The 21931-nt window shown below is 34.6% G+C and overlaps 2 protein-coding genes across 5 annotated transcripts; one reads left to right on the top strand and one right to left on the bottom strand.

Moving 5' to 3' along the window:
• Positions 1-1481: 1481 nt before the first annotated feature.
• Positions 1482-2480, bottom strand: LOC129305455 (uncharacterized). The gene is made up of 2 exons (XM_054945484.1): positions 2237-2480; positions 1482-2119 (listed from the first exon to the last, which is right to left on the bottom strand). The coding sequence occupies exons 1-2, from the start codon at positions 2478-2480 to the stop codon at positions 1482-1484; spliced, it is 882 nt and encodes a 293-aa protein (XP_054801459.1).
• Positions 2481-4566: 2086 nt separating this feature from the next.
• Positions 4567-20546, top strand: LOC129305986 (vacuolar protein sorting-associated protein 53 A). 4 transcript variants are annotated; one of them, XM_054946247.1, is made up of 25 exons: positions 4567-4732; positions 4897-4975; positions 5452-5546; positions 6008-6064; positions 6366-6516; positions 7694-7764; positions 9461-9585; positions 9790-9950; positions 10033-10174; positions 10670-10733; positions 10932-11117; positions 11219-11260; positions 12121-12225; positions 12307-12366; positions 12694-12771; positions 13001-13108; positions 13213-13278; positions 13361-13438; positions 13513-13646; positions 13730-13823; positions 14474-14551; positions 18278-18340; positions 18912-18980; positions 19065-19160; positions 19965-20546. In XM_054946247.1, exons 1-25 carry the CDS (start codon positions 4667-4669, stop codon positions 20250-20252), a joined length of 2556 nt encoding a protein of 851 aa, XP_054802222.1. In that variant the 5' UTR covers positions 4567-4666; the 3' UTR covers positions 20253-20546. The 4 variants fall into 4 exon arrangements, with proteins under 4 accessions (XP_054802222.1, XP_054802223.1, XP_054802225.1 ...); XM_054946248.1 differs by having other exon boundaries at positions 4593-4732; positions 4890-4975; XM_054946250.1 differs by having other exon boundaries at positions 4617-4732; positions 4839-4975.
• Positions 20547-21931: the final 1385 nt, after the last annotated feature.

The raw sequence follows: 21931 nt of genomic DNA, 5'->3' as shown, positions 1-21931 counted from the left end.
TATTGAATAGTTACATGATTAATGGTTCGATCTATAATATACAATCTGATCTCTAATAGAATCTCGAACCTTATTCATTTCTCTATCAGAAGCTATGCTTGAAATTGCACTTGGAATTGTTGATGAAAATGCAGGCTCATCAGTATCATCGATAGTGTTAACCATATTTTCATCCTCAAAATGCCTGAAATTAGAATCAGTTACAGATTTTCTTCTAATAAAATTATGTATAGCCATTGTTGCACCAACAATACGAACTTGCTGCACAAATGGATAGCTAGGCATATGTCGTAAGATTGTGAATCTATTTTTCCAAACCCCGAAAGTCCTTTCAATCGTAGTCCTTAAGCTTGAATGATAATAATTAAAAATCTCATTATTATTTGCAAATCCAGATGAACGCCTGAAATCTGGGAGGTGGTACCTATGAGATCTATAAGGACCTAAATATCCACGTGGAGTTGGATAGCCAGCATCTAACAAATAATATTTACCTACCAATAAAAAAATAGAAATTATAAGATCCCAAAAAATATTAAAATAATTGTTTAAATTACATAAATATAAAATATACCTTGGGGTGGATGTGGAAATTTCATGTCTGGCCTCGTGAGAGCATAGTCAAACAAACGAGTATCATGAGCAGTCCCTTCCCATCCAGCCATGACATAAGTGAAGCACATATCCCAATCACATGCAGCTATTATATTTTGTGTTGGAATACCTTTCCTTCCAATATATTTCCCTTGCTCTTCAACACTAACCACACATGGGATATGTGTGCCATCAATTGCTCCTATGGCATCTTTAAAGAATGGCTAATATCGCGGATCACCTAAAATTTTTGGATGAATATCTTGAAAAGTGCGATCTTTTGGTTGGATATATTCCTTTGCTAGCTTCTCACAAGCATGTAATACATTTCTAAAATGCCTGTGAACAGTCTCTGCTGAATGTTGAAATCGTTCTTGTGCCATCCTATTCCCCACTCCATGTCCAACAATATTTAGGAACATACCGACCATTTCATGAATCCCTGTTCTTCTGGTTGGACGTAGGCCATGTTGCACTAGTTCGTCACAAAGTTGAAGAAAAATATCTTTTTCCATACGAAACATATCATAACAACGTTGAGGATGCCCTTGCAAAATTTCTTGCACCCATGCATGACCTGATTGTGAACTGGTTCTACAAGGCTCTTTCAATAAAGTTGTTGAGTGATTGGATATTATTGCAGTAATAGCCTCAATCTCATCGTCTTCCGCATGTACAAGTAATTGTAATAAGCGAGATTGCGTATTGTCATCCATAAAAACTGCATAGCATAATTAAACAACCATTACACTATTTGTCCATGACTTAACGTAAGAAACACATAACACAAGAGTCAAATAACACAATCAGTTTCAAAACAAATTAATAACATGAACGACACTAGCTAAATTTTAAAACATTAGAAGGCAAGCTAAGATGATCTAATTTCATTTTTTGCCCAAGCACCTCAAATAGGCCACTAATGCTCTTCTGTTGTCCCTAAGCCCAATATACATGTCCCTTGCGGTCTTATCTAGCAAGGTCACAGCACACTGTCTAAGAAGCACCTCCTCATAAGCAATCTCCTTGATTCCATAAAGTTCCTTTGCAACCTCCAACACATTTTGGTCAACTGGTTTTGTTCCACCCTCTATGGAATTAAGAATTGACTTCAATGTTGAAACCTTATCCTCTTGTGTGGACACCAATCGACTCACTGAATCAACCATCACCGTTGCAAGACGTTTTCCCTTTTTGTTTTGACCACTTTCACCTCTCTTTTGCTTGCTCCCTAAATTAGTACCACCATTGTATGCATTATTCAAGTTAACCTGCCCAATTCCTGGTAGAGCTCCTCCATTAATGTTTCTTATATCATCACTGTCTCCTGATCCTTCGGTCAAATCCAATTGAGGCCTGTACACATCTTGTGGATCATCAGCCGCAGGTGTCCACATGTAAGTGCCCTGTGTTGCAACTGGCTGGAACAACTGTGTCAATTCTTGTGTATATGGAAGTGGTCTATGCCTGAATTTCCTATACTCAGGATTCTCCTGCACATTTACAAGAACTGAGTCTAATATATCTATAAAATAAAATATGAAATGTTTAGCATGCCATGTATAATTGTATACCTTAATCTTTTGACTCCACCACTCCTCTAGTACTGAAACAGTATTCTTTTCACTATCTCATCCCAAACCGGTCTCTTTGTTTAATAGCTTGTCCCATATATTCCAATCTTTCCTCAAATTGTCCCATTTATTCTTCAACTGCTTCTTATCATAACTTCTTGAACTCAAAGCATTGAACTGTTGCATTAGCGCCTCCCAACCCTCCTTTGATAAGGTAGAGCCTTTACACTCATTTTTCTTAACTTGCTGGAGAGCTAATTTAATAAACAATTCGGTTTCTTCGGTAGTCCATAGTGCCTTCTCTTTACTCATTTTTACTATCAAAATATCACATTCTCAATACAAATGAAATTTGAGGAGTAAAAATTCATAATTGAGTTAGAGTTAAAATATTAAAAATTTTACTATCCTTTTTTATCCTTCTTAAAAATTTTACTATCCTTTTTTTGGAAACAAAAAGAGAAAAAGATTATTCGATCATAGTTAATTAACCACTTGTTATCTTAGCCACATATACTTGTCGAAAGAGGCAGTTATTCAAAAGCAGCCATAAGATAATTTCTGTACTCACTCAAAAATTCAAATCATATAATTCAATAGTATGTATTAAAATAAGCAAGTTTGACCAGAAATTTGTAGCCTTTCTCATCCCTTCATCCATTTTCAAAAAATAAATTAGCTCAAATTCTTATCAAAATGAAATTAAAAAAAAACAAAGCAACATAGAACAATTAATAGATCAGTCACCAGAATATATTTCCAAAACACCGTGTCATATTTTAGAACATCAGCAAATCAACAGAATAATTACAAAATGCAGTCATAAATAATGTTCTTGCTTGCTTATTTTTTCTTGTTATGTGAAGCTATCAAAAGAAGGCAATTAAAAAAAATCACACCAGTCTGAAAAATAAAAAAAACATACCAGAATGCTTCATGGTGGTCTGAAAAATGAAAGAAACAAACTGGAACAGAATAATTACAATATGCAGTCATAATTAATCTTCTTGCTTGCTTATATTTTCTTGTTATGTGATCAAAACAAGGCAATTAAAAAAAATTCACACCAGTCTGAAAAAGAAAAGAAACAGACCGGAATGCTTTCACGGTGGTCTGAAAAATGAAAGAAACAGACCAGAATGCTTTCACGGTGGTCTGAAAAATGAAAGAAACAGACTAGAATGCTTTCACGATGGTCTGAAAAATGAAAGAAACAGACCGAAATGCTTCACGGTGGTCTGAAAAATGAAAGAAACAGATCGAAACAGTGGCTTCACGGTGGTCCAAAAAAGAAAAGAAACAGATCAGAACAGAGCTTCACGGTGGTCCGAACAAGAAAAGCAACAGATCACATCGAAGAGCAGAACAAAGCAGCACCATTTCCAGATCTGACAAAAAAAGCTTGGAGGCTATCATACCTTGCAGATCGAAGAGCAGATCGGAGAAGAGGATTGGAGTTCCACGAGCTGGTCGAAATGTTCACCTTTGCACTCCACAGGTTGCAAAAGCTGCTGGTCGGAGTTCTCTCAGCTCCGAAATGCCGCCCAAGTCCCAAAATGAGCTTGATCCGTGAAAGAGATGGGGAGAACTTAACGGTGAAATGCAGCCACCGTTGATGAAGGAAGGAGAAGCTTAGGGAAGGAAGAGATCCGGATCTGTGATGGTGGAGGAGAGGCGAAGGAGAGAAGGAGAAGAGATAGCCAAATGGTGGACTAGCGGCGGACGAGTGGCGGACTAACGGCGGACGATCGGCGGACACAGAGCAGCAGCAAAGGACGAAGAACACTGATGTATCAGCTGCACAAATGAGGACCACGAGAGGAGAGTATGCGTGATATGTATCAGCTGCAAAAGTGAGGGGGCATCATGGTCAATAAACAAATTAGGTACCAGCAATAAATGGATGCCAACTGATCACGTTTTGAAAGCAAGTGGGAGCAGCTTTGCAAATTTTTTCATTTCAAACGTATTTAAAAGTCAGTTTAAAAAGTGCATTTTGTCTGGAAAAAAAAAAGCCAAATAACATTTTACATTCAAAAAGTTAAAACTTACTTTTGAAATGTAAACGTAATGAAATCCAAACGCACGCTTAGTTCATGAGATTGAGAGTAATAAATCATAATATTTTTGGATAATGTGATAATTTTTGTATTTTTAATATATATTAATAAGTTTTATTATACTTATCATAAAAAGAATGGATGACTTAATTTATTTTTATTTTTTTAATTGATTGCATTTCATTTTTTTTCCCCTAATATCAAACGGGACGAATGTTTCTTTATTTTCAATGTTTTTTTAAGATCAATCTTTATTTTCCCTGTTGTTTTTTTTGGTCAATCTTTATTTTTCCTGTTAGTCCTTAATGTTGTCGAATTTGATATATGGCCCCCTGTACCGGACTGGCTCCGTGGTTACGAAAGAGGGTGCATGCTTGAGGGGATCCAAATTCACGCTGCTAGTACAGCTCTGCAATTCGATCTGCAGGGAAGAAGCACATGAATAAATGGCAGATTTGGAGCTCTGATTTTCTATCTGAGTCTCTAACTGTTGCTGCCACTTTGGTGGGTGTTCACTCTTCTGTCATTCTTTTATCTTCTTAATTCTCCTCTTCGCCTTTAAACTTGGCAACCCTTCTCTTTTCACTGAGAGCTTGATGCAATATTTGAGATCTGGATGTTGAATCTTCGTTATTGGTGTGTGGATTGAACGTGGGACAAGGATTTAGAGGTGGGTCTTCAATCATCTCCTATCAGCGATGGACAAGTCAAGCGCTTTGGAGTATATCAACCAGATGTTTCCCAATGGTAATCATGTCCTTCTCGCAAACTTGGTTCCAATCCATATGGTCAATCGTTTTGATTACATTTCGTACTTGCAAACTGTATAATTCTCCTGTGGCAACGGCTTCCCCTACCATTTATTGACATGGAGAAGAATGTGCTTCAATGGGTTAGTGGTTGTCTTGCTGAGCCACAGCGTATGGTAGCATGTGGATCACTGTAGTGGGAAAATTTGTTGACCATTTCAGCGATCTAAATCATCAATAATGTCAATTTGAACATGAAGGATGCCGTTAAACCGCGCACTTACAGGATATAATCTTGAATTCAGGCTATGTAACTATGTTGGGTTTGAGTGGAATCATTGACACTTTATAGCACACGTAATATATTAGTCTTTTATGTTTTTCTATAACTGCAAGTTCATGAACTTTACTAGGTAATTCATTTCTTCTTGCTAATGCTTGGTTTTATGCTCATTTGTTTTCTATATTATCCAGAGGCATCTCTATCTGGTGTTGAGCCACTTATGCAAAAGATACAGAATGAGATTCGTACTGTTGATGCTGGAATTTTATCAGCTGTTCGCCACCAGGTCTTGATCTGTGCCTCTGACCATGAACTGCTGCCTTGTCTTAAATTTTCGAACTAGCATGACTTGTCGTGACATTCATCCTATATTATTCTCGCATAACCCCTCTCAACTGAAAAACATAATAATATTCCAGGGGCTAAATCAGATTGCTATTAGCAGTTATTGAAAACTTTCATGGAGCAATATCAATTCTAGTGTGATATTCGAGCGAAACCAACATAAAGGTTAATACTGTGGATAAAACTTAGGGAACTTCTTTTTGATAATGGGACCTTTTCTTTTCTTTTTTCTTTTCTTTTTGTTTTTTTTTGGGGGGGGGGATGTAGGAGTTATCCTTGATTGCATTGCTGAATTGCCTGGGCTAAATATGGTTGAATGTAGTAATGTATTAATAATTAAAACTGTAATCATATCCACCTTTTGGCCGCTATTGTTTGATAGCTCAACTTCTGTAATTTCAGAGTAATTCAAGGACTAAAGCCAAAGAAGATCTTGCTGCTGCTACAACTGCCGTGGAGGTTGTCTCCCTCCCTGACTCCTTATCATTTTGTTACCCTCTCGTCCCTCTTTCTCTTACATATATAGATATGCACCTGTCTCTGTATTTTTGAATGCATGTGCATGAAAAGCAGTTTCATGGTTGAATGTTATGAGTTTCTTTTCTTTTTTCTTTTTTTTTCCAACTCTCAAAGTATTTTTATCTTTTCTTTTCCTTTCATTTATCTGTGATTCTCTCTTTTGTCTCTCTTCCTCATTCCAGCTTTCTCTGTGTGCTTGAGTGTCGTTTTGTGTTTAACGTGTTTTCATTTTATAATGCAGGAACTAATGTATAAGATCCGAGAAATAAAAACTAAAGCTGTACAAAGTGAAACAATGGTTCAAGAAATATGTCGTGACATTAAGAAACTGGATTTTGCCAAGAAGCATATAACTACAACAATTACTGCTCTTCACCGTCTTACTATGCTTGGTAAATCTTGGTTGTCCTTTTATATGTTGAAATTGACTTATTATGATGGTCATACTTTCCAATATGAGGAATTGAACCTGGTAACTTAAGATCTGTTAATTAGACTAGTACAACGATGCTATTCTTAGTTATTTTTGGGTTACTTGATTGCGTTTGAACTGTTTGCATCTAATCTGTGTAACTGTAATATATATATAGAGGTGAATATCTGTTGTATTATTATGTATATGCATAATCTTGCCCATTGATGAATATAGTAATCAAATTAAAATGCATACTCAGGCTTATTGGTTATGATCATGTTGACTATTGAGCTATCTTTAAAAACTAGAGATAATACTGAAATCACAGAACAACACATGAGTACAGATCTCAAATCGCTGGCATTCAAGAGGCCAGTCTCTCCTCACCACTCTCAAATTACAAAATGTTCCATGAACCTTTGACCAACGGCAGAGAGACTATTAAAACCCAAAAGTGACTTTCAGGACCCCCAACATTGGCTATACCCCTAGGCAACTCCAAAAACATCATCATGCCAGTACTTACTTTCCCTTTACAGTCAGGATCTGTAGGACAAGTACCTAAACCAGAAGTATTTTCTTCTCCTACCCTCATGGTCTCTGTTGATTTCCTCCTAATATGTCTTCGTAATTTACCAGCTCTATCAGATTGCATATCTCTTTTCAGTTAATAGGTTGAAATATTAGTTTTATTTCTTTTGTTTGTTTTTAGGAGGATTCATGATTCTCCTGTCTTTGAAGTTATTCTCTCAATAATCCCTCTCCCCCACACAAGCGCATGCATGCACACATTTTACTATATGAACAAGTTCTGATGATCTATTTATTACTTTAATCTGTTTTCAAAAGGTCCCATTTTTATATGAATTAGGAAAGTTCTTATGTCAAAGTGCTTAGATTCATGTAAAAGTATTTTACAATAGAATGTATAGTACAAGTCTACATAGTTTATTGTAAAAAGGCCTACAATCAATTTATTGTTGACATCAACTGTAATGATCCAAACATTAAAACATTAAAAAAAATTGGTTGCTTTTATTTTTTTTAAACTTACCATTGAAACTTTGTACTCTCTGAAGCTTTACATGATAGTTTCTAAAACACAGACATTGTTTAATCTTTTTTGTTAATTAACACCACCCATTACATGGCAGTCTCTGCTGTTGAACAGCTTCAAGTTATGGCTTCAAAACGTCAATATAAAGAGGCAGCTGCCCAGCTGGAGGTATTCATTCTTTTTGCAGATCATGCTCATTGGAGACTTGCTCTCTAAATTTCTATGTACTGCATTGGTTCTATTACCACTCGATTAATTTTTTTTTTGGGTGCATAAATTGTAATTCCTTTGAAATTCATAAAATCTATTGTAGTTTTGGATTTATTTGATCCATTTTTTATCAGGGCACTTGAGAGTTTTTAGATTGTACAAGTTGATTGAATTAGATGGCATATCTTATATTTGTTAGGGTTAAAGAGCAGTTTTGTGTCGAAAGTTTTTTTTTTTTTTTAATAAGGAACAATTGGTATCTTAAACTTTCTATTGGTACTATGTTTCCCTACAAGTTTACAAAATGGTGCAATGTCACGTGATGACCAACATTGGCCATTAGTTGAACAATTCTATCTATGGTTAAGGGGCAATTTTGCCTTGAGAATTTTTCTGAAAGAGCAATTGGCATTCTAGACTTTTATTGGTGTAATATTTTTGGATGATCAATGTTCAAAGAAGGACCTAACAACCCATTGTAACCAATAACTAGAGGAAGAGAATGGTTGAACCAGGAAGAGGAGAATAAGAACAATACGAACTTGCTGATAGTTAGGGCAACCAGAAAACCTTCTCTTTGGGTTACTCTTGCTCCACAGGGTCTAATGAGGAGCCAACAACCTGCAATGACAGGGCCTCATTGGACTCTTGTATTCAACCTCTCGATCACATTGCCTTAGAAATGCAACTGTCCGCCTACTTCCCATCATCAACGGTGATGTTGAGTCAGCCATTGATTCTCTTATCTCCATGAGCATAGAGCATGCTTAGCTTCATATTGATGTTGGTGGGATTCAAGGTTCATTTTTAACCAATCACCCTTTCAGAAAAACTTTTGGAGCAAAATTATTCTTTAGCCCTAGTCAATATTGTTCATCTAATAGTTAATGCTCGTCAAACATTATATAGGATGGCATTGCAAAATTGTTGAAACTTCTAGAGGAACATTGCGCCACTCAAAATTTAGGATACCAATTGTTTCTTCGGAAAAACTTCTAGGGAAAATTGCCCTTTAACCCTATTTGTTAAGGAGGAAATATTGTTATTCCTAGAGATCCATATTCTGGATTCTCGTTGATATTATTTTGACTTCTGAGTTCTTGGGCTTATTTATTTATATGTATAGGAAAACCAAAATCATTCGATTAGTTGTAACTAGACAGTTTTTAGAATCTCTATAGCATAATCAAGCACACGAAATTCATCTTAAACAGACCCCAACCATACTTCCTCCCCCTAAAAAGCAAATAGCCAATGCAAAAGATTTTAGTGGGTTTCTTCTCACGGTTCATTTTGTGTGAACATGTGTTTGTTCTGAGGAAGCATAATGAATTGGTTGTTGAATTCTGTAACTCTGGTGGAACCCTTTCATACTTTTGACTATCTTATTTTCTAGATGGAATGGTGCGTCATATTTTCTCATGACATGTTCTTGAAGTTATGCAGCCTGCTTTGCTGTTTGTTTAGTTTTCTAACTAAGTTGCTTTATATGTTAGAGTTCTGCTTCTCTTGCCTCTGTTCCTAAATGAAAAAATATTAGTCATTTTTTTTATCTGCAATATGCATTTTCTGTCACTTATTCCTGATAAATTACGTGAAACTGCACATTTTGTTTTACATATCAAAGTATTGACGTTATTATCTTACTTACCAGGCTGTGAACCAATTATGTAGTCACTTTGAAGCATATAGAGATATTCATAAGATCATTGAACTCAGGGAGAAGTTTAAGAATATAAAGCAAATTCTCAAATCACATGTATTTTCTGATTTCTCAAGGTATGTTATTACTACTTTCCAAGTTGTTCAGCTTGTGGGTGTGATCTGGATACATATTCTTCATTTTGATTGCTCATTTGGATCTTTGGTCATCTTTGTATTTATAATTCATATTATGCATTTAACTTCATTAAACATGGAAATGTTTTATTCTATGAAAAGCTTTTGTTTAAGGGGGTTTTTGACTTCCTGTTTTCATCTCAGCTTAGGTACTGGAAAGGAGACAGAAGAAACTAATTTGCTTCAGCAGTTGTCTGATGCATGCTTAGTAGTTGATGCATTGGAGCCCTCTGTTAGGGAAGAGTTGGTGAATAATTTCTGCAGCCGGGAGCTTACATCATATGAACAAATTTTTGAAGGAGCTGGTGTGTTTAATTATTGCTAACATGTTTTTTCTGTTGATGTATATTTATTGTTGCTAATCTTTAATTTATTACATCTTCATAGAATTAGCGAAGTTAGATAAAACAGAACGAAGATATGCATGGATTAAACGCCGAATGAGATCAAATGAAGACATTTGGAAAATCTTTCCCTCTTCATGGCATGTTTCTTACCGTCTCTGCATCCTGTTTTGCAAAAAGACGAGGTATGCTATCTTTGTTTATATCAGCTACTTAATATAACCTATTAATGATACTTAGTATAACCTATTAATGATGCTTTCTCCGTTAAAAGAAATCATGGCTATGGTGGAAATGTTGTTCCGTTTAGTTTGTCCTGATATGACCTTGTGAAATTATGTGAAATTACAAAATATGGTTGATTCTCAAACTGTATAGTCAATATTTGCTCTTGATAATTTAAACAAGGAATATTTATATTTTATTGCTTGAATACATACTTAGGTTTCCCCATCTTGCTGGAGCTGATATTTGTGGGGTTGAATTTTATCAAGTATAAGATGCTATGATGTGAGCTTATTTTGTGTGTGTGTGTGTGTATTTATTTTTATCAGATATGATGTTATCCAAAATAAAACAGGTTTTGGGTTTCATTGTATTTTGCCACACTTTGTGTCTTTTAATTTTTCGGCATCATTAGTTGAGAAAGATTGTTGGGCTTATGATATATTTCATTACAGGAAACAGCTTGAGGACATTCTTGCTAATCTGAAAGAAAAGCCAGATGTTGGGACCCTGTTGCTGGTAAGCAGTGGTTTCAATCAGGCATTGAATGGTTAACAACTGGCTTTGTTATTATAATTATTGCTTCACTTGATATCATTCTATGCAGCTGTACCTCCATCTTATGCCTGGCTTTTCCTTAGGATGTAATTTGTTTCTGCTTTGAAAGCTTATAATTTCATGTGTCACTTCAGGGTTTCACTTGTTCATTTCTTGCAGGCATTACAGCGAACTTTAGAGTTTGAGGATGAACTGGCTGAGAAATTTGGGGGAGGCACACAAAGCAGGGAGATGGGGAATGAGATTGAAGAAATTGGAAGAGGAGGCAATTCTAGCAGTAGTGCTTCAGATATCCGGAAGAAGTATGAAAGGAAGCTTGCTGCACATCAAGGAAGTGGCAATGAGGTTTGCATTCTAAAATCTTTGGGTTGATAATAATTATCAATAATGACTATTGAAATTTGTGGTTATCAAATGACCATTATGTCTTGGTTTTGCATTGATAGGAAAAAGATGGGAGTAAAGATTTGGCTGTGCCTGGAGCTGGGGTATGTAATAATTTTATTATTTTGTGATAAGTGGAATATGATGTTGCTCTAAAACAATCCCTAATTTTAATTGGTAAGGGTGCTCATGTAAGTATTGGAGTTAATGCTAAAATGTACTACATTATGAATTTATAGTATTTACTTCTCTTTCTTCAAATCTTGGAATCAAATAAATTCCCTCCCTGTTTTCTTATTAAGAGAGCTAACAAGAAGAAGCTCTACCCCACTAAGTGGGGTTGGCTATATGATGGCACGACACCATTGCACTATATTTACAATCAATTCTTTTGATATGCCATTTACCGATAAATCTTGATTCATAACTTTCTTAAATGTCCTTCTTGGTCTTCTTTATCTTTGTAGGGCTAAAGACTATTTGCTCACCCTTCCTCACTGGTGGCTCCATGCCAACTTGTCTGCTTATACATTTGTTACAAATCTTATCTTTTCTTGCATGACCATACATCAATGTCAACATCCTCATCTTTGCTACCCAAATTCTATGTTATTGGGGACTGATATTTGTGAATGCCTAAATGCTGCCTTTTGAACTCAAGCGTGTTTTTGGTGCAACTCACTTGAAGCAGTTGTTTCAATCTATTTTATAATGACTTTATTTCTTAGCAAAATGGAAAAGATGGGCGTGAAAAGAAAGAAATCTGAAATTTACAAATAAAATAGGTTTGGTCAAACAAGTTATGTTGGTGAAGAACAATCATTGACTTCTCTGTATCCTCTCTAGTCTCTGCTGTAGGCTGTAGCTGTAGTCTTCCATGTTCTCTGAGTTTTTCTTTTTATTCCTTTTTGGTCATGTTCATCAAGGCAATCCTGTTAAACCCTTGAGTTGGCTATTTTGACAGTTCAACTTTCGTGGAATCATTTCATCTTGCTTTGAACCTCACTTGACAATATATGTAGAATTGGAAGAGAAGACACTGATGGAAAATCTAGAGAAGCTTGTTCAGGTGATTTGTGTTATTTCATTCAATTGTGTTCTTTTATTTGCTTGTCACTTCCTCCCTTGAATAACCTTCTATCTTCAATAGGAAGAGACATGGGATACTGAGGAGGGAAGTCAGAATAATGTTTTATCCAGTAGCATGCAGGTAAGTCAAGTCAGTAGATCTTTTATATGATCATGTTGGAGCTTCTATCTATGAATCTTTCCTTGTTCCTTAAAAACCTCTCAAATCTGGCTTTAGTTCTTGAAGTCAGTTAAATCCATGTATGATTTAGAATCCTGATCATACTAACTATAATCAGAATAATTTTCCATTAATGATTATGTTTTGACTTGTGAGACAAGATGTGTTTTAATATATTTAACTGACATAAATGAGTGATATTGCTTCACTCTCGTAACATCTTTCCCCCCTTTACCAGTTTTGCATTTTGCATAATTTTACTTGATTCGTTTTTACTGTGCTATATAGTTGTTTCTTATTATCAAGAGAAGCTTGAAGAGATGCAGTGCTTTAACAAAGAACCAGACACTTTTTAATTTGTTCAAGGTAACTTTCCAAAGTATATTTTCAGTCATTGATTAACATAAATTCAGTATTTTGTTCAATATTGCTCTCCCCTTTCCCTTTCATTGTAGTTTCTTTTTTCCCCTACATCAATAGGTCTTCTAAATCTTTGGTAGGAAGGGCATTAATTTCTGGTCGTGACACTGACAAATACTGGGATGTTAAAAGTCCAACTTTTTGTATTTTATGAGTTTATGCCTTTCAATCTTAGGTTTTCTCAAGAATTCTGAAAGCATATGCTACAAAACTCTTTACAAGACTACCCAAGGGGGGCACAGGAATTGTTGCTGCAGCCACAGGCATGGACGGACAGATAAAGGTATAATGTAATAGGGCTTTTCCTCCCATGATTTTTTGGTAACTTACTATTCTTGTTGTGAAACCTTTTTCTTGCCTTCTCTAATCTTTGAAAATGTTGAACAGACATCTGATAGGGATGAAAGGGTGATTTGCTATATTGTTAATTCGGCTGAATATTGCCACAAGACGGTCTGTTAGTTTCTTTAACACCTTTGATCTAGTTTATGTTGTATACATGCTATTTCAAGTTACTGGATATTATGCTTTGCAGGCTGGTGAACTGGCAGAAAGTGTAGCTAAAATAATTGATCCTCAATATGCTGATGGGATAGATATGTCAGAAGTTCAGGTAGCCATAATTTCTCAAATAAGTGGGACATTTTCTTGGGAGTTTTAATCTAATGTAATCAAACAATCATGCAGGATGAATTTTCAGCTGTTATAACGAAATCATTAGTCACTCTAGTGCATGGTCTGGAAACCAAATTTGACATCGAAATGGCTGCAATGACACGTGTTCCATGGGGCACCCTTGAGAGTGTTGGTGATCAATCTGAGTAAGCTAATTTCTTCAAAAAAGCTGAATCTGTTGCTGTTTCTGATCAAGTTTATCTTTTAATTGCATATAGTTTTCTTGTAGGTATGTTAATGGCATAAACATGATTCTAACCACTAGCATTCCTGTACTTGGAAGCCTTCTTTCACCTGTCTACTTTCAGTTCTTTCTAGACAAGGTGATTATTCTTGATTTAAGTTATGGCTTACAGAAATTAATCTAGGAGTTAGGGATGGATCCTTTTCTAGTGTAATGCCTGTCATTATTAGATTATCCTTGAATTTTTTGTTTTCAAATTTCAATTTTCTTTTGAAATATCATTATATTATTTTACATTGCCGGCTAACATAAATTTCTGTGGTATAAAACATTCTTCTTAATTTGGAAATCAGTGGGATGGAATTTGGGTTTCCAATTGATGTTTAGAAGGAATCTTAAAAGCCTCCGGCCATGTGAGGGGCTAAGTCCTCCCACAAAAGTTTTTCCATTTTTTGCCTTACTTTCATGATCAGCCATTTTTATTTCCCACTTTCCTAACGAAACCCATTGAAAAGCTTCAACAGTCCCTGATCCTAGTCCCTTACAACTTCATCTTTCTACCTTGGGGAAAAAGAAAAGGGTGGTGGTGGTAATTTGTTTACTTTTGGAATCCAGTCCACATATTTGTGTTTATTTAAGAAATTTGTCTCCATACTCTAGCATATTTCATTATTCTGAATGTCTACTGAACTTGATTACGTAATATTTCCTTATAGTTTATCAACTTGGCTCTCGGGATTTATGAATTCAGTTCTATGTATTAAATCGTTTTCCTGCTTTTATATGCAGCTTGCATCTTCTCTTGGTCCACGTTTTTATTCTAATATCTTCAAATGCAAGCAAATATCAGAAACAGGAGCTCAACAGGTACTTAACTTTTCATTATATCTTCTAGTATATTTATCAAGCTTCTCTCATAAATGCTGAATTTCAAAATCAATCTGTCTTTAACTCAATCGATTCTTACATGGCTTCCCTCTTAAGTGCCGACTCCTTTTCTTTGAAAGCTGAATGCTTCAGTTCAAATGGATTGGAGTTCTAAGGTGCAAATCCCATGGAAATAGCTAATATTCCCTACATCCCAGTATGGTACCCAATTTTTTAAAGCCCTAATTCCTTTTTATAGTACCTTGTTCAAAATTTTAGGATGTTTTATGAAATATTTCCACATGTATCTCTTTTTAATGATTTTCCCCAACTCCTAATAAATGATTTTACCATCATAAAACATTTAATTAGGGGTAGATTTTGGAAAGAAGAAAAAACATTTAGACACAACTAACTTCCTTGGTCTATAATTTTGGCAACTGGGTATCATATTGAGGAACAGAGGGAGTATGAAATTTGAATTAAAAACTAAATTATCTTGACCTGAATACGAGGTTGAAATAAAAGCCAACAACCTAGTAAGATAAAATTTAAAATATAAAGCTCCTATCATAACAGAAAGACAAGATCATAGAAACATAGTAAGATAATGCCTTCTACCAGCTGACTTTTGCCTTTGTGGCTCATTGTTTGACAGTGAATCACTTGGGCACAAGTTCAAATGCTGGTAGGTAGAAAGTAAGATAATGCCTTCTAGATTAACTAAACTATTTTTTTAAAGCTACTTAATAATAATAAATGCCGCTAAATAGCACATCGAGTAAAACATGTCCTTCGAACATCTTAAAAAATGTTTTTACCCCTCCCAGCATTCTCCTTTAACCTGGAAAATAAATATTAATCATACCTAGCTTGGATCTAATCTTCCAAGCATTGCAAATTTTGTCTTTGAAATCAAGTGCTGCTTGAGCTAGACTCCTAGAAACCACAATTTTCTTGTAAGTGTTCTAATCCTTATTTTCAAGTAATTTTTGTGACAATTCTCGTTGGTCTTGATCTTCAGTTGCTGATTTCCCATGGACTTCCCACAAACTTCCTCGATATAACATGCCTTATCTCACTTGGTGGTGTACAATTAGGTTTAAGTACCAATGGCTGCCATAGTAGATAATTGAGTGTTCATGTATGTGGTTATTATTATTTAAAAAATTAATAATAATTTATAATTATTATAATTATAATTTTATTATTATTTTACTTTCTCAATGCTCAAACCACACTTTTGAGCAAGTCTCTTTTAAGTGATTGGGAAATGTATGCTCAATGGCCTGGTTCGCTGGGAAATGTCATTAATTCACCATTTTCCATGTTGAGCCTACATGCTGGTATGTCGTTCAAGCCTTCTAGTCTTTGATATCGTGAAAAATTTCAGAGTTCAATGATGATCTGATTTGGTTCTTTGAGAGCTAAATAGTTTGTCTACAAATAGGGTTCGGAGTGTTTGGTTACAATGTTAATAAGTCATTTACAACAATTGGAAATGAAGGAATAGAGCTTAGTAATTAGTTTGTCAGAAGCTAATATTGATTGGCTGCCCCATTAGCTTGATGTGAAGAATGTGTTGTTAGATGGAGTTTTGGTAGAATAATTATGTACGGAAGTGGTTTCCGACTTACAACACAATGCATAAGTCTGTAAACTCAAAAAATACTTTATGGGTTGAAGCAATCCCAAGAGGTTGGTTCGATAAATTTACCAAAACTATTTACAGATGTGGGTATAATCAGAGTTAAGCTGATGAAATATTCACCAAATTTCCACTTTGATTGTGCATATTGATGGTATTGTGATTATTGGTGATTACATTGATAAAATATGGGGAATAAAGAGTGTTCTTGGTTGAGAATTCAATGTTGCAGATTCAGAAGAGTTAAAGTATTTTTTTGGGGGTGGAGGTTGCCAGATACAAGGAGAGTATTGTTGTCTCTCTAAGAAAGTACATGTTGGATCTACTGGAGGAGACAATAATGCAATGTTTCAAGCAAGCAAGATACTATTATGGAGGCAAACTTTAAGGTTGAAGTTGAAATTGTTCTGTTGACACAAGGTGTATGAAAGACTAGTAGATAATTCAACTCTTACATACTAGACTTGACATCAACTCTCTAATAAGCACGATAAGCCAATTTATGAACAAGTCAAATCGGGAACACTTGGAAGTTTGAAGTAATTATTGAAAATGACCATGGCCAAGGTTATCTACTTCATGAAGGGGGAAAATAGGAGTTGTTATGTTTATATGGATGTAGATTGGTCTAGTTAGTTATTGATTGGAGATCTACGTGAAGTTATAGCACATTTACATGTCATGACCTTGTAGCTTGGAGATAAAAGAAAACTTGTTTAGGCTTGGAGCATTGTTGAAGTTGAGTTTAGGGTCCTTACACAAGGTGCTTGTGAAGGAATTTATTTAAATATACTTCTTGGAGAACTCAAAATCATATAAAAGTACCTATGAGAATTCTTTGTGACAACATACCATTCTTCTAGCAACAATTAGAAGAAGCCTCACCTCACTAAGTAAGGTTGGTTACATGGATAAGGCAATGCCATTGTGTTTTATCAACAATTAACTATTCATATATATCATTTATCGATAGATCTCGCTCAATAACTTCCTTGAGTATCTTAGTCTCCCTTTACATCTCTTTATAGGTCTGAAGACCATTTGCTCAACTCTCCTTATTGGCATCTACATCAATCTTCTTTGCATATGTCTAAATTGCCTCAGAAGATTTTCTATCATCTTGTCCTCAATAAATGTCATGTTAGCTTTTCCTCGTAAGCAGTCATTAAGGATATTATCATTTCTTGTATGATGACATATCCATCTTAACATCCTCATATTTCCTATCTCAATTTGTTGCTCTCATTGTTCCTTCAAAGCCCAACTTTCACTTTTATATATAACATCATTAATCTTATAGAAGCTCGATAAAACATCCCTTTAAGCTTAATTTGTAATTTGCAATTTGCAATTACAAATACCTCTTGATGCCTTCCTCCATTTCAATAATCTAGCCTGTATCCTACGCATGACATCTCAACAATTTTACTATCATTTTGTAATATCAGTTCCAGCTACTTGAGCATTAACACTTGTGGGATTATCTAATTTCCAATTTTTACCTCTCAAATAATTTCTAACTTGCCTCTTGTTAAATTTTCAATGCTTATATTTTGTCTTGCTCCTATCCAGAGAAGGAAACCCTTTGATTCCTTAGTCTATCTACGTAGTTCATATTTAGAGTTAACATTTTCTCTTGACCCCTCGATTGGGACTATGTTATTTGCAAAGAGTATGCACTTGGTGATTTTCTTGTAGATGTGCTTGGTCAGAACATCAAAAACCAGGTCAAACAACTAAGGACTAAAGGATGATTGTTGATGTAGAACAATCCTTATCTATAAGAAAGTCTTTGTTATCACCTCTAGGTGTTCTCACACTAATTGTTTCCCCTTCATATATATCCTTTATAGCTCCAGTATGAGAACACAAGCACCTTTTGGTGCTCAATCATAAGCTTTTTTTTTTTTTTTTCTTTTTTCAAATTAATGAAAACCATATGGAGATTGACTATCATTTTATTCTGTATTATGAACGGGAATATAATTATTAGGATATTGTTTTCCTGTAATTTATGCTGTATGATGAGGTCTTCAATTTTATGATGTAGACGTGTTTATGATTTAATGCTTTTGCAGATGCTATTGGATACTCAAGCTGTCAAGACTATCCTTCTAGAAATTCCTTCCCTTGGTAGACAGGTGATTTAGCTCGTACAAATGCAAATTTGTAGTCACAACAACTATATTCTGTTTGTGCGCTTGCAACCCTTTTTGCGTTGATTTCTGAATCACCTTTTTATTACTTGGTATTTCGGGACTTCTATGGTATGATTTTCCCTCATTTTTACTGTTGACATATATATGTCCTTCCTTGCACCATTTTTGAGCAGAGCAATATCTACTGATAATCAATAAAGCTAAGACATTTCATTTTCGTCTTAGTTTTGTTGATTTAGAGAATAACTGACGGTTCAATATCTACTTTAGTATGTGCATTGCAAATCATTGAAATGAAAGTAGATGGAATTGTGGGGTTAATTACATCCCAAGACCAAGTAGGAAATAAAAAGTGGTTCTTTTGAGATGGTTGGAAGACAAACTAAATTATGGACTAGACGAAGGTTACCGGCCTGCTATCTATGAACATGGCTGTGTTAAATAGTATGCAGCATCATTTTCTTAGTCTTCACATGTGCAGTTATCTTCTGCTTGTCAGGGGTTTGTGTATCGTTCACTGGTTGTACTAACAAAACTTCTGATTTTCTGACAGACATCAGGTGCTGCTAGTTATTCAAAGTTTGTAAGTCGTGAGATGAGTAAAGCGGAGGCCCTATTGAAGGTTTGTTATTAGTTGGAAGACTACTATTTCATACAGGTCTAGACCCTCCTCCTGATTCAAGGTTGTGTAAATCGCTTTGTTTAGGTTATTCTCTCGCCTGTTGATTCTGTAGCGGATACATACCGTGCATTGCTACCTGAGGGTACACCCATGGAGTTTCAGAGAATACTGGAACTTAAGGTTATAATTAGCTTTTTGATTAATATTTTATTGAATTCTCAAATTAGTTATTGATCATTGCATAATATCGTTGGCCTGGTCTTAAGATGAAAGATCGAAGAGGCTGTCATCTTTGAGTAAGTCAAGGTCAAGGACCGGGGATAAGTCACTTCTAATTGGGTACATAAAATGCATTTTATATGGTTACATTAAATGTAGGGTAAAATGAAATTACAGTGAGTCCACTGCTTAATCTTTTCCTAAAATCCAAGTTTAACAATTGATTATAAATGAGTTATGCACTTCATATTCCAGCAATGTTATTGCATTGCAAACTTTTTTGAAGTATGACAAAAAGAATAGTCTTCAAAAGAATAAGTATCATAATGTTCAGTGTTTGCGGAATTAAATAGTTGGTGATTTGGTATATATGTTAGTAGATTCAAAGAAATCTCTTGACTAAAAGCTGCAGTCCTTAACAAGGACGCTCTTTCATTGCTACTGATCGAAGGTTCATTACTTGGACTTCAAATTTCTTATTTTTATTTAGGAGGTTAATTGAAGTGACGGTGGAAATTGCACTCAGTTTAATTCTGCAAAGCATAAAATTGGAAGTGTCCATGTGTAATATCAACGAGTCCCATGTAACAATCGAATGTGGTTGACTGACTATTCAAATGTTCAATTTGGTAATATTTATCATCGATTTGCTCTTGCCTTCGGGTGATATTATGATGCAAAGTTTTTCAAGTTTTTGATGCTGCCCAAGAATGTGCGTTCTGTAAGTTATTCATGTCCAAATAACTGGTGTTACATTGGTTGCAGGGACTTAAAAAAGCTGATCAACAAACTATTCTTGATGACTTCAACAAACATGGGCCTGGAATAAAGCAAACTCCGATTCTACCGGCAGTTTCTCCAGCCGCCCCGGCCGCCCCTGCAGTGCTGAGTCCTATTTCTGTTGGACTCATGGGCTCTCGGGAGGATGTGCTAACAAGGGCTGCTGCACTTGGACGAGGAGCTGCCACCACAGGGTTCAAGAGATTCCTCGCTTTAACTGAAGCTGCCAAAGATAGGAAGGACGGACCGTTCCGGAAATTATTTAATCCATAGGGAACAGCATGTGATATAAACCTTAGTTTCTTTCATTAGAAAATTGGGGTGGAAATCAAACCCCTTTGGTCAGTTATATTGTTCTAGCTTCTTTGGCTTGCTTTCTTCTCTCTGATTCTTTATGTAATTCTATTGTCCATATCTGTATTTCCCTGAGTCTACTTGAAAGCGATTTTGCCCTAACAAATTGCACATGTTTTCGTGGCTCGTCGAGGAGCTTTCGCCTGTTGCGCAATGTTTGACGTTTTTTATAAATGGTAAAAAGTCATGGCCAATTGATCCGAACGTTGAAAATGGTCCTTTTGGTGGTTTGTTAGAGAGATGCAAAGGGAATGAACAAAAGATTCTCTTAGTTGCCTTTATTATGTGAAAATTATGTGAACCGAATGAGATTAAATTACGATAGAATATATATTTTTTATCCATAATTTTGCCTGTTATGACACAAAATGGAGAAGTGATAATTTATTTTTATGTTCTAGTATCCATAGTTAGTGTTATTTTATTGTGATTCTGTCATAGCATACTTTTCCTTTTTGGGGGGTTGTATTTTATGGATTTTTTTGGAAAAAACATACCTTTTGATCCTTGCATTGTATTTTGTTATAGGTTTTTACACTTTTTCTTTCCAATGTTTTGGTTTCTTACACCTTCATTTTTCAATATTTTAGATCTCTAAATGAACTAAATGTAGAGACTTTAGATAAACGTAAAACATTGAAAAATAAGTGTAAGGATTTAAAATATTGAAAAAAAAGTACAGGATTTATAGCAAAACATGAGCAAAATGTAGAGATCAAAATGTATGTTTTTTCTTTTTTTTTTAAATATTTGTGCAGCCGTGCAAATATAACTATTAATTGATCAAAATATTACAGAAAAAGATTAAAAAAATTACACATGAGTATTATATAAAAAAATTAATTTCAATTAAGTTTACTAAATTACAAATAAATATCAAGAGATAAATCTTATTTCTTTTACATATAAAAGACATTCAATTTTAACCAATCATTTTGATTAGTTGTTAGGTGATTATTGTATTACCATTATTAACATCAACATAGCTAAGTAATTAAAAATTAATATGTTTGTTTTAATAATTTTGGTTAAAATGGTAGTAGGTCAAAATAACTGGTTAAAATGGTATTTTAGTCTTTTAAATGAGAAAAGAAATAACATTTGTCTCTTGGTATTTATTTGTAATTTAGAAAATTTAATTAGGATTAATTTTCTTATAATGTACTTATTTGTAATTTTTGGTTCATTTTTATATTTTTTTGAGATTTGTTTTTTTTTAATTTTATGGTCAACTATAATTCAAAGTTAATAATTATTAACAATATATTTATAAATGTTGAAAGAGAATATTGTACTAAAAATGAGTTTAGGACTCTAAACATTTATAAACTTATAATTCATGGACAAAATTTCTATTTAACACTATTTTTTTTTGGAAAACTACGTAAAACTTATTCAATTTCAGACAAAATGAAACAAACTAATAAAATGCCAAATGCAAACTGGCTGCCTAACTCTTGTCATGATTAACAGTAAACTCACATCCATGTTAAGGTTTAAACTCTTGCTCCAAAAACCACCATGAGATGTAGCATGGGATTATCGCTTTTCCAAGTAAACTTATGTTATTTTCTTTTCTTTTCTTTTTTTTAGAATAA

Source organism: Prosopis cineraria, unplaced genomic scaffold, assembly GCF_029017545.1.
Source record: "Prosopis cineraria cultivar Desert tree isolate PC_DT_omini unplaced genomic scaffold, ASM2901754v1 PC3, whole genome shotgun sequence".
Lineage (NCBI taxonomy): Eukaryota > Viridiplantae > Streptophyta > Magnoliopsida > Fabales > Fabaceae > Prosopis > Prosopis cineraria.
Note: the sequence above shows the minus strand (reverse complement) of the source record. Positions and strands in the feature narration are given on the sequence as shown.